Source organism: Euprymna scolopes, chromosome 38 (genome assembly GCF_053919585.1).
Source record: "Euprymna scolopes isolate OS-2025 chromosome 38, ASM5391958v1, whole genome shotgun sequence".
Taxonomy (NCBI): Eukaryota; Metazoa; Mollusca; class Cephalopoda; order Sepiida; family Sepiolidae; genus Euprymna; species Euprymna scolopes.
This window is the reverse complement of record NC_136519.1, coordinates 81,323,896-81,338,775: the sequence shown is the minus strand read 5'-3', so window position 1 is coordinate 81,338,775 and position 14,880 is coordinate 81,323,896. Positions and strand designations below refer to the sequence as shown.

At 32.5% G+C, this 14,880-nt stretch overlaps 1 protein-coding gene across 1 annotated transcript in view; it reads left to right on the top strand.

The window, feature by feature from the left end:
- Positions 1-14,880, top strand: part of LOC145263218 (uncharacterized) — a 198,280-nt gene that overhangs the window by 88,522 nt on the left and 94,878 nt on the right. Inside the window, exons 19-22 of the mRNA XM_080120302.1 lie at positions 1,141-1,287; positions 3,275-3,376; positions 8,772-8,866; positions 12,871-13,065. Of these exons, the coding sequence (XP_079976428.1) occupies positions 1,141-1,287; positions 3,275-3,376; positions 8,772-8,866; positions 12,871-13,065 (539 nt within the window). The remainder of the gene's footprint in view (positions 1-1,140; positions 1,288-3,274; positions 3,377-8,771; positions 8,867-12,870; positions 13,066-14,880) is intronic.

Below are 14,880 nucleotides of genomic sequence, written 5' to 3'. Positions count from 1 at the left end.
ACTTATTAGTCCTTTTTCAAGAGAAGACAGAGTGCTCTTCTTGTAGTTTGCTTGAAGCATTGTTGAAGAAAATTACAAGGTGAAATCAAAGCCAAGAACAATGCGATATTTTTTTTTTTACATAGAGTAAAACCACTTCAACTCTAAACAACAACAGTAGTTTTTTTTTTTTCCTGTTGTATCCAATGGTGTTATAAATCTCAATATATATATATATATATATATATATATATATATAGATATATATATATATATATATATATATATATATATATATACATATAATAAAACTATATATATATATATATATAGTTTCATTATATTATATATATATATATATATATATATATATATATATATAAACATTTAAAAATAAAATGTTTAAATTTCAACGTTATTTCACATGGTTAACGGTAGCCGAATAAATATGGTTCTTGCTAATAAAGCCAGAGATGGTTTGGGTCGCCAGGTTCGAATCTATCGACTGGTGGTTATCATGACACCCTGCACTGAAGATTCCCAAAAGGATTAAACACTAGTTTCTGTAGATATTTACTTATTGTAGTAAATATATATATATATATATATATATATATATATATATATATATATATATATATATATATTCATTCGTTTAATGTGAGAGGTTGTTTATTAATCACTCCTATGTAACTATCAAAACCGTTTACTGTTAATTAAATACTATATATGTATATATATATATATATATATATATATATATATTTATATATTTTATATATATATATATATATATTTATATATTTTATATATATATATATTTATATATATATTTATATATATTTATTTAGATATATATTTATTTAGATATATATTGTACAGACGAAAGATTCAAAGACAATTATTTGAATGCATAATTTACTTATCTATTTAAACAGTTTATAATAAATTAATGAGTGGTGTTATTCACTTGTAAATTTATTGTCGCCCTTTTCTCTTTATATATATATTATTATAATTATCATTATTACTGTTAGTAATACTATTATCATCATTACTACAATTATTATTACTTTTCTTCTTATTCTTCTTCTTCTTCTTTTATTATTATTATTATTATTATTATTATTATTATTATTATTATTATTATTATTATTTCAGTCCGTTTTCAAATTCGAAAGCTGTCCGCATCTTCTGAAATCCTTTACATCAAACAACTGAAGCAGTTTCATCACATCAGTTGCAAAGTTTGTTTTGGTGATGGTGTGCCGTGTTCACAGAGCACCGTGTTATTCAAGGTGATAAAATGTAAGTTTTGTTTTTCATTAAACCGATGATGATGATAATGATGATCATGTTGATTATTATTATGATTATTATCATTATGATTGTGATTATTAGTGTTATGATGATGATGATGATGATGATGATGATGATGATGATGATTACAACAATCTGTTGAGATTGGATTTGAAGAAGATCATGTTGTAGTGCGTGGGGAAGCAGGAAGAAAGCTATCGATTACAAAAAGGAAGAGATTGACTCTATACAATTCAAAATTGGATGTAGAGCAGTTCTTTTTTCTCTACTAAATCATTTGTATCCAACATTAAAAAAACAACTTTTTGTAGACACGTGCGAGTTTGAGGTGTGTGCATTTTCGTTAATAGTAAAGTTTACAAAAGAAAATAATGTATCCATGTTACTAACCGAGTTGCCGAGAATGTATATTACCAAATGCATAATGATCATACGCCCTATACGTTAACATTTACAAATAGATAACGTGCTCGCTAATTGTTTTATTAGAATATATATTCAGGGATTCATAATGATCGGTCCATTAGTGTTTTCCAATAAGAATTAAATCGTATCATATTTTATTGTTCTTAATAACATGCAACAACGACCCTGTCAGAGAATTGGCAAAAAAAAATCAAATAATGATTTTGTGACAAGAAAGATAAAACTGGGAAAGACACTAAGTTTAGTTTATATATTGGATAAGGGAACATACTTTTTAAGTTAAAATTATAAATGTATAAAACAGAATGGAGAACTATTCGGTTTTTTCTTTTAATACGATATTTTTTTTTTACATAAGCATCACCACTTATCAAGGCCAAGATGGCACTCGAGGATAAGGGTTAAATAGTGTACAGTAGAAATTGGACAATATAGTAATCGTTAGTAATGGAAATGCGGTAAATTTGTTAACTTATTCTTGGCCTTCGGGTCAAGATCAAAGTGTAGTATCTGTTCCGGCAGATGCTGCACTTAAGATAATTTGTACCAGTCAATGGAGGGGAAACCCTCTATACTGGGACAATTATTATTTTTGGTAACCAGAGTGCCCCCTTTTTGTCTACTTTTAGGGGAGCTGGTTTTTACCTCACATTAAAAACGGCCTTGTGCCTAATTTGCTCAGTGGGGGAGCAAATAAATACCATCTGTTCCGGCAGATACTGCTAGCAAAGACCCTATGTGGGGGCGACCCCACAGATAAGACCTTGGTCAATGTAGGGGCAACCCTTCATACCAATTGTCACTATCCAGCTCCCCTACTCCCCCGGGGAGTTGGTCCCCATTTCCCCTTCACTCCTCACTTTAAAAATCGGCCTTGTGCCTAATTTGCTCGGTGGGGGAGCAAATAAATACCATCTGTTCCTCAGATGCTGCACTTCAATTTCTTGTTCTCTGTCAGTGGAAGAAAAATCCTTCACGACTGAGACAATTTTTATTTTTGTTCCTTTTCTCCACATTAAAAAACGACCCTGGTGTCTAACTCTGTCCCGTGGGGAGGCATTGTAAATAGGAAATAGGAACTTATATGGAATGGCTCACCGAAAACTTGTTTACATTAGACTTGAAGACAACCATATTGTAGTCAGCAGGAAAGCAGGGAAACAAAAGACAATTCCATATGCGTGCAGTTCTAAGAAAGCAGTTTTGCTCATGGAATCTACGTTTAGGTTTAGGCACAGGTAAAGAGCGGGGGAAATTATTGATAGTGTTTTCTGCTAGACGGGTGCTTCTTGTGAAAGTTTGGCGGGGGGGGGGAACCATAGATTGGAGATCAGTTGAGCACTTGCCGTGAAAATAACGATAAAGCAGAGACAAACTCGCAACATCTGTTCTGTGAGAAAGAGGTTGCAGGGAAGAGAAAAGGACATCCTCTACGAGGCTACGAAGTCTATTTTGAACTCTATCAAGGCAGGATAAATCACGAAGGACGTATAATAGTTAAGTTATGAATTTGTAATATTTTTATATGGATTTCATTTTTTTTTTCCAGCTGAATATTTCTGCCCTAAGGATATTGACAACCAAGGTAGAGTCTGGCCAGAGACATTGGCGGGACAAAATCAAACCATTTCTTGCCCAGAAAATTCTAAAGGTAAGTAGAAATACTGTATTATTAGCAGGACACATAGAAATTTCACAGAATGAGAAATATATTAATTAATATATATTTAATCATGAAATATGTTTTATAAAGCTTGTATGTTTCTGGGTAGTGCAAAAATTTGTTTTTTACACACAAATATGAGTTTATTAACATTTCTATGAAAATAGTGTCCATTGTATTTTTAATATAAATCTGACCCAAATCGAAATTATTAAATAAAACTAATAAATACTAAGATAGTAATATTGTGTTACATAGTTCAATACAAATAATAAAACCAGATTGTAAGAGACACTCTTTAATTTACTCTTTCAGTCCAGCACCTATTGGCAGACAATTTTCTCTTTTTTTTGCCCTGTTTTTTTCGAATGTTTCCATTTTGCATAATGTGTCCCAGACACCTTTCCTCATAAAAGAATCTCTCTCCCACAGAAGAGACGTTGCGAGCCTGTCTTTGTTTTACCATTATTTCCATGGCAAGTGCTCGTCTGAGCTCCAATATCTCATCCCCCCTCGCCAATCTTTTACGAAAAACACTCGTCTAGCTGAAGCCACTGTCAAAAATTTTCCCCTCTCTCTATCTATGCCTAAATCAAAACGTAGATTCCATGAACAAAGCTTCTTTCTTAGAACAGCACGCCAGTGGAACTCTGTTCCGTCTGCCTGTTTCCCACCTGACTACAACTTGGATGTCTTCAAATCCAATGTAAACAAATTCCTGATGAACCGCCCCCTTAAGTAGACACTTTATGAAATCTCAACACTAACGTACAACGTACTGTACATGCAATAACCCTTATCCCTGAGTGGCTTCCGGGCCTTGATAAGTGGTGACTTCCTTGTAAAAAAAAAGAACTACTGCATGTCAAAATTACAATAGATTCCTTTCTCACAGCAATGCAACAATGATCATATATTTTTATTTTAATGATATTCAAAATTCATTAAAGGAAAGTAACTCATATTCTTGTCCAGATTGGCCAAATTGGTCTTTTTTAAAGCCAAATATTGCGAATTTTAAAGCAGTTTGGCATTGAAAAAAAATTGGATTTAGGCTTTTTCAAAGCATAACGTATGGACTTCGAAAGGAACACGCAGAATATTATATAGATTTGGATTCTTTGGATTCTCATCCTGGATGTTATTCTCACAATGTTTGGACTGATGTAACCCAACACTCTTTTTCTAGGTGATTCTTGTCGAACTCAGGAATGTTTATATTAAACTCATGAATTCGTGGCACAACAGATAAAGTGCTAAGTGACGGTCTTTTTGGAGTTTGAAGGCTCAATCTTTAGTACAGGCGATACTAAGTATACTTATGATTTATACTTATTCATGGCTGATGGAAAAAGAACAAAATCCCCCACATCGTTTCTGTTCACAAATCAATGCAATGTTTTATTTTGTGTTATTACCTTATTTGTTGTATTTATTTTTACCTAAAAGTTATGTGGAACTTTGGCATTTTTCGATAAGGTCTTTTTAATTGTCTCTCCCTTAAAAAAGTTAATAAAAATGAAAACAAAAAAATGTCAAATAAAAATCAGTAATACATAAGTACCGAGTTTATTTTGTGAGGCGTGTTGTTGCCACTCGGACATAGGGTTAAAGATTTTTTTTTTTTAAATATTTTTATTCTATCATTTTTGTCCACACTATTTCTTAGAAAGCGTGAAACTTTTTTTTTTTAATCGTTTCAATTTTAATAAAACACTAGCATGGGTGCCCGGCGTTGCCCAGGTGTTTGGAGGTGTGCTTTGAACAACAAAAAAAAGTGGTAGTAGTAAGGCAGGCTCGAATCCGTACCGCAAAGGAGGAAAAGAACATGAAAATTTTTTTTAAAAAACGTGACATCTTTGCTGTTGCGCCCATTGGCAATTCGGAAGTGACGAATGTTTAAATTAAGGCTAGTCAATCGAAAAGAGGGGATGACTTTCGAAAGTATCGACGAAAATAGCGACCTCTCCTTGTACGAAATGGTCCAGTGCAGGGTCAAGGAATTAATGTTTTTAGCCAATTTTTCGATATTTGTCTTCCGAAAGGTCCGAGCTTCAAAACGATACCGATCTCGTGAAAATCCGTCGCCTCTGTCGAAAATTTTAGGCAGACATACATACATAATACATACATGATGATTGCAACATCTTGTCAGACGAGTGCCATTCCGTCAGACACTTAAAGTCCATGAGCCCAAAAATGACTTCCATCACCACAGGACCATTTTAATAGACAAATGCCTGAGGGAGTATCTATACACAGATGATGTTACAGAGTCTTAGCTTTGTGCTACAGCTAAGTCTCTCTCTCGGTTCAAAATGTTGAGATCCAGCAACAAGCAAGAGCAAGATAGCCAGCAACAAGTTAAACTGCAGACCAGCTTAATGCAGCTACTGGTCTCCCGCTTTATGGTTTTTAAATCAGAGATTTGCTTCTCCTAGAAAGGTTGCCTTCACCACGGTTTACGGGGGCCCTCTCCACCCCAACACACACATACATACACACAAACACACACGGTGCTAGTTGACAGTTGACCCCGAAAAAGGGTTCATTCGCCCTTTGGAAGGTTTCGTTTTTAATCTTTCAGGGAGACTAGCCACTCTCCTCACCAAACAAGTCTGGTGGGGCAACCAGTTTAGTCGCCGGTGACCCGACCGTAAGGTAGGTAGTACTGGGTTACATGGTACCAGTAGCATATGACATGACCTGACATACATACATACATACATACATACATTTAAACAGACAGGTGAGATCTTTATTATAGAAGATCAGAGTTTTCCTAGTTTCATTTTGATACAATAATCTCTCCTCAAATTATTAATTAGCAAAACAATGAAGAATACTAATTTCCTCTCCCTAATTGGCCACATAATTATATCAGATATGTTTTGGTATTTTCTGAATTTTGTTGTATTATATGAGAAAAATTCATCTGGTTTGTTGGAGTATCAGGCTAATTGCTAATACTTGATCTAACAACAACTTGTTTGACTTTATTGACACTTAGAATGCAATTGGTAATTTGTTAAGATTTATATTCAATCATTACTATTCCCATATACTAAATAAAGGGTTTCGTTTGAAATTATGTGCAGATTACCGAGTTGGACATGCACATCTAAAAATGTCAGAGATTATATCAGAATACACAAGAATAGATGAGAATTTTTCTCTCTCTTTATTTACTACTCTATACCTAGCATTGTCTTGCCTTCCTTTTCCCTTTTATGACAGTTCTCTCTGTAAACTGAAAATGTTAATTTTGTTCGTGAAAGCTAACTTCAAACGATTCACGACGATAGCTAATAGGGGAGAAACAATTTATATTTATCAAAGAATGACTTCCTGTCTCCTTCCCTCCATGTGTGAAAATGATGACTTTATCTTAAGTTATTTTCACTTTTTTTTGCATTGCCTTCTCTCCACAAATATATGGAGAGAATTCGAATGCCTACCAAACACTATCCTCAAGTTGTTGCATTGTGGTCTATACATATGTTTGCGTCTTTATTGAATGTATATAACGTGTATATATTTATGAGTGTGTTTATGATCGTCTAGTGCTCTAGTGTTTGTATGTGTTGATATATTTACAGATAGAGTTCAACGGTCATGTAACATTTACAACAAAAAGGGACGGATATCAGTGCTCTGGGGAATTAACATCGGCCAATTGGGAAACATAACTGGTCTATCTTGGTCTTGTTTTGACGACCTTGATAAAGCTGCAAGAAAACTAATCCCAAGGAACCCAGAAGCCTCAGCTGTATTTTCAGTAACTTTATTCCGAATGTTTCCCTATTGCAAAGTTGCACGCTGTCCTACGTTACTTATATTTGATAGTCGTTGGACTCCTCTTTCTCTGGGTTCTCCAAGCCATTACGACCGTCCGGCTTGACTTTCTGTCTGTCACCAACGACTCCCAAAATCTCACTAAAAACTATATCTGTCTTAAAATCTATCTTCATATTATGACGTCATTAATACACGTATTAGTAAGATCATCACCTGATGCTTTCACATCATTTATTTTTATCTAGATATTCCTAAGCTGTTCGGCGTATGTTAAAATTCCAAGTTAATATTCCAACGTTATTGTAAATAAATATTTCATTCTAAAAAACTATTTTATGTGGTATTTAATTTAGACTAATAATAATAATAATAATAATAATAATAATAATAATAATAATAATAATAATAATAATAATAATAATAGACTAGTTTATTTTCCAGCATTGCCCAGAACCAAGAACATAAAAAAGTGTCTAAGCCCTCTCTCTGTACTTGAGGATACCTCACTTTACAAATAACCCCTGACTAATCATTTAAAATGACTAAAGGTATCTGAAGCCCAAATATGATCCCTTTTATATAGATATATTTCAAATCTTAACAACTATTCCAAACAAAATTCACACAGCAATTTTAAACGAAACTCACACAACGATTTCAAACGAAACTCACACAACAATTTTAAGAAACTCACACAACAATTTTAAACGAAACTCACACAACAATTTTAACGAAACTCACACAACAATTTCAATCGAAACTCACACAATTTCAAACGAAACTCACACAATTTCAAACGAAACTCACACAACAATTTCAACAATAATAAAAATAATAATAACAATAATAAAAATAATAACAACAATAATAAAAATAATAATAACAACAATAATAAAATAATAATGACAACAATAATAAAAATAATAATAACAACAATAATAAAAAAAATAATAACAACAATAATAAAAAAAATAATAACAATAATAAAAATAATAATAACAACAACAATAAAAAAAATAATAACAACAATAATAAAAATAATAATAACAATAATAAAAATAATAATAACAACAACAATAAAAATAATAATAACAACAATAATAAAATAATAATAACAACAATAATCAAAATAATAATAACAACAACGAAAGTAATAATGCTACTGAGTACAAAGAAAAAGGGGACATTTAAACATAAAAAGTGGAAAAGGGCATACACCACAACATAAAAGAATATCCAATAAATAACCCCCCCCCCCAAAAAAAAATGTAGTATTCATTTGGAGTGGAATTCTAATAGCTATGGTAGGTTACCAATCACTGTAAAGGTTTAAGCTTCTTCATCATAGGAGCCATGTGAAATTACGCCCAGCTATGATGAACTTGAATCTCTCCCCTTTATTGGATGTAACTAAGGGAAATAACCCACTGGTGTCCTTGGAAACTGACAGCATGCTCAGTTTGTTCGCCTGCATGAGCAATGTTAATTTATTTTAATATACTTAATATACGTCCTACGGTTACTTGAGAATAAGACAATAAATTGTAGAAATGAAGTCTGTTATACATTTCATTTTCCTTTACAGTAATGTTTGTCAGAATATGTGACCCCAACGGTCACTGGAACGATCCTCCGCAAGGAGAGTGTGCAGATATGTCCATCAGGCAAATATTTTCAAAGGTAACTGTACACAATTCTACTTTTCTGCAATTATTTAAAACACGATTTCTTGCTAAAGAGAGTGACTTGGTTTGTACGAACCGTGAGAGAGATTTCTGGAAGGGTTGTTAGCACGGCAACAAGCTTCCCGGGTTTGAAACATAGTAAAAACGATGGTCAAATCCCTTTTAGATCAAGAGGTTTATACATCGTCTGCTACGTCTGCTTTTGACGTGTCTTCTCTTCGGCGTCATTAGTGACAGGGTTCTTATCGTCATTCGAGAATTAATTATCTGGGATTGGCCTTTGGGTGCTGAAATTGAAAACACATATTTTTATAAAAATAGAAATTTATTTTAATATCGAATGATCATTTAAAAAACTCGAAACATTAATCTAACACAAACCCATCTGTCGCCGATAAAGATCGAATTCTAACTTTTTGCGACCCTTGCTAACGGCGTCCAAATTTCGACAATAACAATCCTTTCATTGTGGCGAAAGACGATAGAAAGAAAGTGAGAGAGAAAGAGAGAGAGAGAGAGAGAGAGAGAGAGAGAGAGAGAGAGAGAGAGAAGGGATATGGAGAGAGTCATAAATATATATTTTTTTTTTTATTAAATTTCGGCAAATTGTTCTGATAAAGGTCGGTGTCAGTCAATATTAATCTGACCCTTTTCGTTTGACTTCCTTCTCTTTTGGTCAACAAATGTCAACCTGAGTTAAGCGAGGAGTTGCTGTATTCGTCATGATTTCCATAACTTCTTAACTATACTTGTGTTCCCCACGACAAAAAAGAAGGTCGGGTAGAAGGCTTTTAAATGTAAAGAGCTACCCCCCCCCCCAAAAAAATGGCTCTCGTGCCACATGCCGTTTTTATTTTATTTCTAAAAATTTGATTCGCGGTGCACAAAGGAAGAAAAAGGTTCTTTGAAGTGATAGTCCATACACGCAACAAATTAAAATAAAAGTGAAAAAAGACTCCAGAAAAAAAACGATACTTGTATCCATAAGATATACTTTTATTTCTTTATAGGCCACTTTGAAAGATTGTCTATAGTTTTTATTGACTGAGCGATATTTTTTTCCGGTAATTAATTCCTATTTTAGTCACGTAAATTCTTTCGAGTTGAAAACAAATGACGTCAAAGTTGTGTTTATGTTTCTTCCACGACGAAAGGTTGGTTTATTCTCAAAGCAGAAAAAGGGGAAAAAAAAGGTCGGAACACTTCTTAACTCGCAGCGTTGTACTTGGCTGACACAAGAGTTTTCCCCCCTCTTCCACAACTCACTCATTTCTTAACCCAAGCAACGGTCGATTTTTCTTTTCGTCTTCTTCATAACTAACAATAACTTCACATGAACGAAATAATGTCACTGTGACGAAAAAAAAGACGTCATTATATATATATATATATATATATATATATATATATATATATATATATATATATATATATATATATATTCCTATGAAAACATAAAATCATAGAATTGTCATCCCATTAACGAAACGGATGTAATGAAGAGATCCAGGATGAAATAAACAAGAGTTATATAAAACAAAATGTAAGTCTTGGAATTTTAACAAAATCTTTCAATATATATATATATATATATATATATATATATATATATATATATATATATATATATATATATATTTACAAAGGAATCGCCACTTATCAAGGCCCAGAAGCCACTCGAAGATAAGGGTTAAAAAGTGTACATTGGTCAAAAGGACAATCGTTAAGAAGTGTAAATTTGGTAAATTTGTTACTTAAGGGAAACGGTCCATCAAGAACTTCTTTACATTGGATTTGAAAAAAACATTCTTCCAACCCTAAAGTTTTTGATAAAACATTATCCCCTAGCCGATAGACTTGTGGTCATCTAAAAAAGATATATATATATATATATATATATATATATATATATATATATATATATATATGTGTATATATATATAAATATATATATATATATATATATATATATATATATATATATATAGTAATTTATAAAATATATATGGCGATTAAGCTACACTGAATATTCTGCGTTTCATCCAACTATAGGATTCGTCAGGCTTATGCGCCTATAGTTGGATGAAACGCAGAATATTCAGTGTAGCTTAATCGCCATATATATTTGATAAATTACTAACTAGCTCTACCTACGCATTGAGCACTTTTGAAGTAAATACTTAAAGTTTACGCATAAATCTATACTTTCGTATATTAAATTTATGTGAATAAATGAAGTAGTTATATATATATATATATATATATATATATATATATAGAGAGAGAGAGAGAGAGAGAGAGAAAGATAGATAAATAGATAGATAACACACAAATATATATATATATATATATATATATATATATATATATATATATATATATATATATGAGTCCATAACGTCATGCTTACGTCTCCAAATGCTAACGCGATTATGTTACGCAAATTATCAACCATTATCTAAAAGTTTCAAAAACACAATTGCAGAATAATTGTTTACGTATAAAACTGTGTGAAGAATTTTTCGATGCGCACCAGATAGGCTGTTATGTTTTTGTCAGCCATAATAACCATACTTGCTCCTTTAGTTGTTTTAATCTCAACAAATCGTGAACTAAAGGCATCTTAAATCAGGACAGTTCTAAGAAAAGAGTGCCTCATTGTTATTAATAATTTTATATTTTCTATCCAAACGCGTTTATCATTGAATGGCGATAAAACAAAGACTGATGGGTATTCATAGCTGAAACTTGATGGACAAGCCAGGAATATACTGAAGTATATTCTATCAAATATGTTGGATTGTAGACAGGCTTGTGAATTTTATTAATAATCCCGTGGGTATTGTTTTTTCTTGGAAGGGGGGGGGATAACCTATACATTTTGCTTTTATTTCTAGTTACTTATGCAGAATAAGGATTGTGCTATCGTCGGAGTTTTCCCGGAAGTCTACGTAAAACGCCGAATGGTGGCGAAACGTTGAGCCAATGAAATCGCAACAACCAATGTCATTTGAGGAAGCATTTATTTGCTATCATTTGTCTATTTTTAAAAATACAACAAAATATTCATATTTATTTGAAGAAAACCTAATCAAAAAATGTATATAAAAAGGTTTTGTTTGTTTTCTATCAGTTTTTGTCATTCCAAAAATAAATATTTATTCATGAAATGGATACAATGAGTGTTTTTTTCCTTGATTCGAATTTCAATTTTATTAAAGTTTCGTAAAAATTGTCTGATGATTATTCATTAGATTTTCTTTGTAACAAGCAAAAAAAAAAAAAAAAAAAAATTAATTTAATTTTCCAATTAAATCTATATCGAATTATCTTAATAATAACAGAAATGATATATTTTTCGATGAAAAAAATTGGTCACCGCTTGTGAAAAAATATATCACTAAACTTTCGTTCGGCACGGTTCAGCGTTTCACATAAAATCGTAGAAGAGACTGACTTTACTTTATAAAACGTACGTTTTGTAAGTTTATAAGCGACTTAGTTTACTTGATACATTTGAGAAAGGAAGGTACTTTTTTTTAAATGATTCAAACAGAACAAGCAGCTATTTTGCACGTTTCGGCGTTTTACGGAAAATTCCGACAATAGCATCGTCCTTATTCTGCAAAACCCGTAACCTTTTTTGTATTTTTAATTTTAATTTAAAGAAGAAATACATATTACAGGGTGGAATGATAAAATTGTCTAACGAAAACAACACTACAGCTTTATTTTAAAACATTTTTATAGACAAAAAATCAATTCAGGTAACTTGATTATGTATTAGAGCTGGCATATATTCAATGTAATCAAAAACAAATGCCGAGAGAATAAATGGAATTAAGAATTATTAAACACTGAATTCAGGCGAAAACAATGACAATCTAGAGTGTTCGAACGAGCGAAAGGCGTGAACATTGTTGACTGACTTAGTTATAATTCCGCAGACAGTGCCCATCCTTAAGTATTGACTTTTTGGTACTTTTGTTTGTTTTTCAGTTACATGAAATGAAGTCTTTGAAGACGTCTATGAACCAACATGTCTCTTTGGTTCTAGAATCCTTTGCACGGATCACTGCAAAGGACGAGTCCATTCAGAGCCACAAGAGTTTGGAAATTGGAACCTTGGCCTTACAAGAAATTGTGGACATCAGCAAGTCTTCCTCAAAGAAAATGAGGAATCAGGAAGCAATGGTAAATTATTTGAATTCTTTGGATTATTTGGATTCTTCGAGTTACCGTTCTTATGTTAAGTTTTAGTTTCACAAAATTTCGGTTGATGTAACCTCTGACCTTCTTCAAGAATATCTTGTCGAACGCAGGAATCTTTCTCTCCGAGAGAATTTCGAGCATAAGTCTCTATTGAATCCATGGGGGTAGCATGCTCTCGTTCCGTCAGCCATAATCCAAACAAACTTGTAAACACATTATAAACTGCAAAAAAAAAAAAAAAAAAAAATGTTGGATTGGTTTCACTATTAAACCAAATATTGAAACTTAACCTCGATTTTTCATTGTTTTTTTTTTGTTGTTTTTTTTTGCTGGGATTAAAAGAAAAAGTTTTACAATATTATATAGCAGCTTTTTTTATCCTGTCGTTTGTGTAGCTACAAAATTACTAAACAAACGATTATTTATTTCGTAAGGCTTGAAATAAGCAAAGAATACCACATTTTATTTGCTTATTTCCAACCTCACGAGGTAAATAATCGTTTGTTTAGTAATATTATGTCTACATAACAGCATTAATAACAGAAACTTAGAGCCAGTGTGCCAATGTGATTATGCCATATATATATGCAACCTCTATCTCACAGAAGAGATGTTGCGAGTTTGTCTCTGATGTATCGTTATTTTCATGGAAAGTGTTCGACTGAGCTTCAATCTATGGTCCCCCCTCGCCAAACTTTCACAAGAAACACTCGTCTAGCTGTAAACACTATCAATAATTTCCCCCACTCTTTATCTGTGCCTAAACCTAAACGTAGATTCCATGAACAAAGCTTCTTTCTTAGAACTGCACGCCTGTGGAATTGTCTTCCGTTTTCCTGCTTTCCGGCTGACTACAATATGGTTGTGTTCAAGTCTAAAGTAAATAAGTTCTTGATGAGCCGTTCCATATAAGTTATTAAATTTACCAAATTTTCATTACTAATGATTACTATATTGACCAATTTCTACTGTACACTCTTTAACCCTTATCCTTGAGTGGCCTCTGGGCCTTGATAATGTGGTGATGCCTTTGTAAATATATATATATATATATATATATATATATATATATATATATATATATATATAAGTCTGAAGAGTCCTAGAGTGGATGAAACGCAGAATATTCAGTGTAACTTAATCACCATATATATTTTATAAATTACTAACTAGCTCTACATACGTATTGAGAACTTTTGAAGTAAATACTTAAAGTTTACGCATAAATCTATACTTTCGTATATTAATTTTATGTGTGTAAATTAAGTATATATATATATATATATATGTATATATATATAAGACGTATCTAACTTTTACACACATACATGATAGCGTCATATATGGCATAATAATGTTGAAATATCGGTTCTCTCTAGATGGCTAAAGTTAGGCAACGTTGAGTCTGGTCAGTGCCAGATGGGTGACGATTTGGAAATAACAAGCGGTGTATGTAGAAAGAAGGTCGACACCTCCCTGCAATAACTGCATAAATCTAACGTCACCATCTCCCAGTGACAGGGATATGCAAGTGACTGGGGACGTTTTTAATTCGATATTATCCAGTCACACTTTTTAACAAATGCGTGGACGCTGAATAGCCGTGGCGTTTGTAATCAAGCAAACACTTATCAAATCAACACAGGTGTATTTACATTACAATGAAGTATGACAAGAGAGGGGTGGGTCGGTATGGGGAACGGTGAGCGGCGGTCGGTGTGGCGAAAGTGTGTCGGCTGGATTCTCTCTCTTGTGCGACGTGTCTAAATGCCGCTTGGTACGGTACAGGATATATGG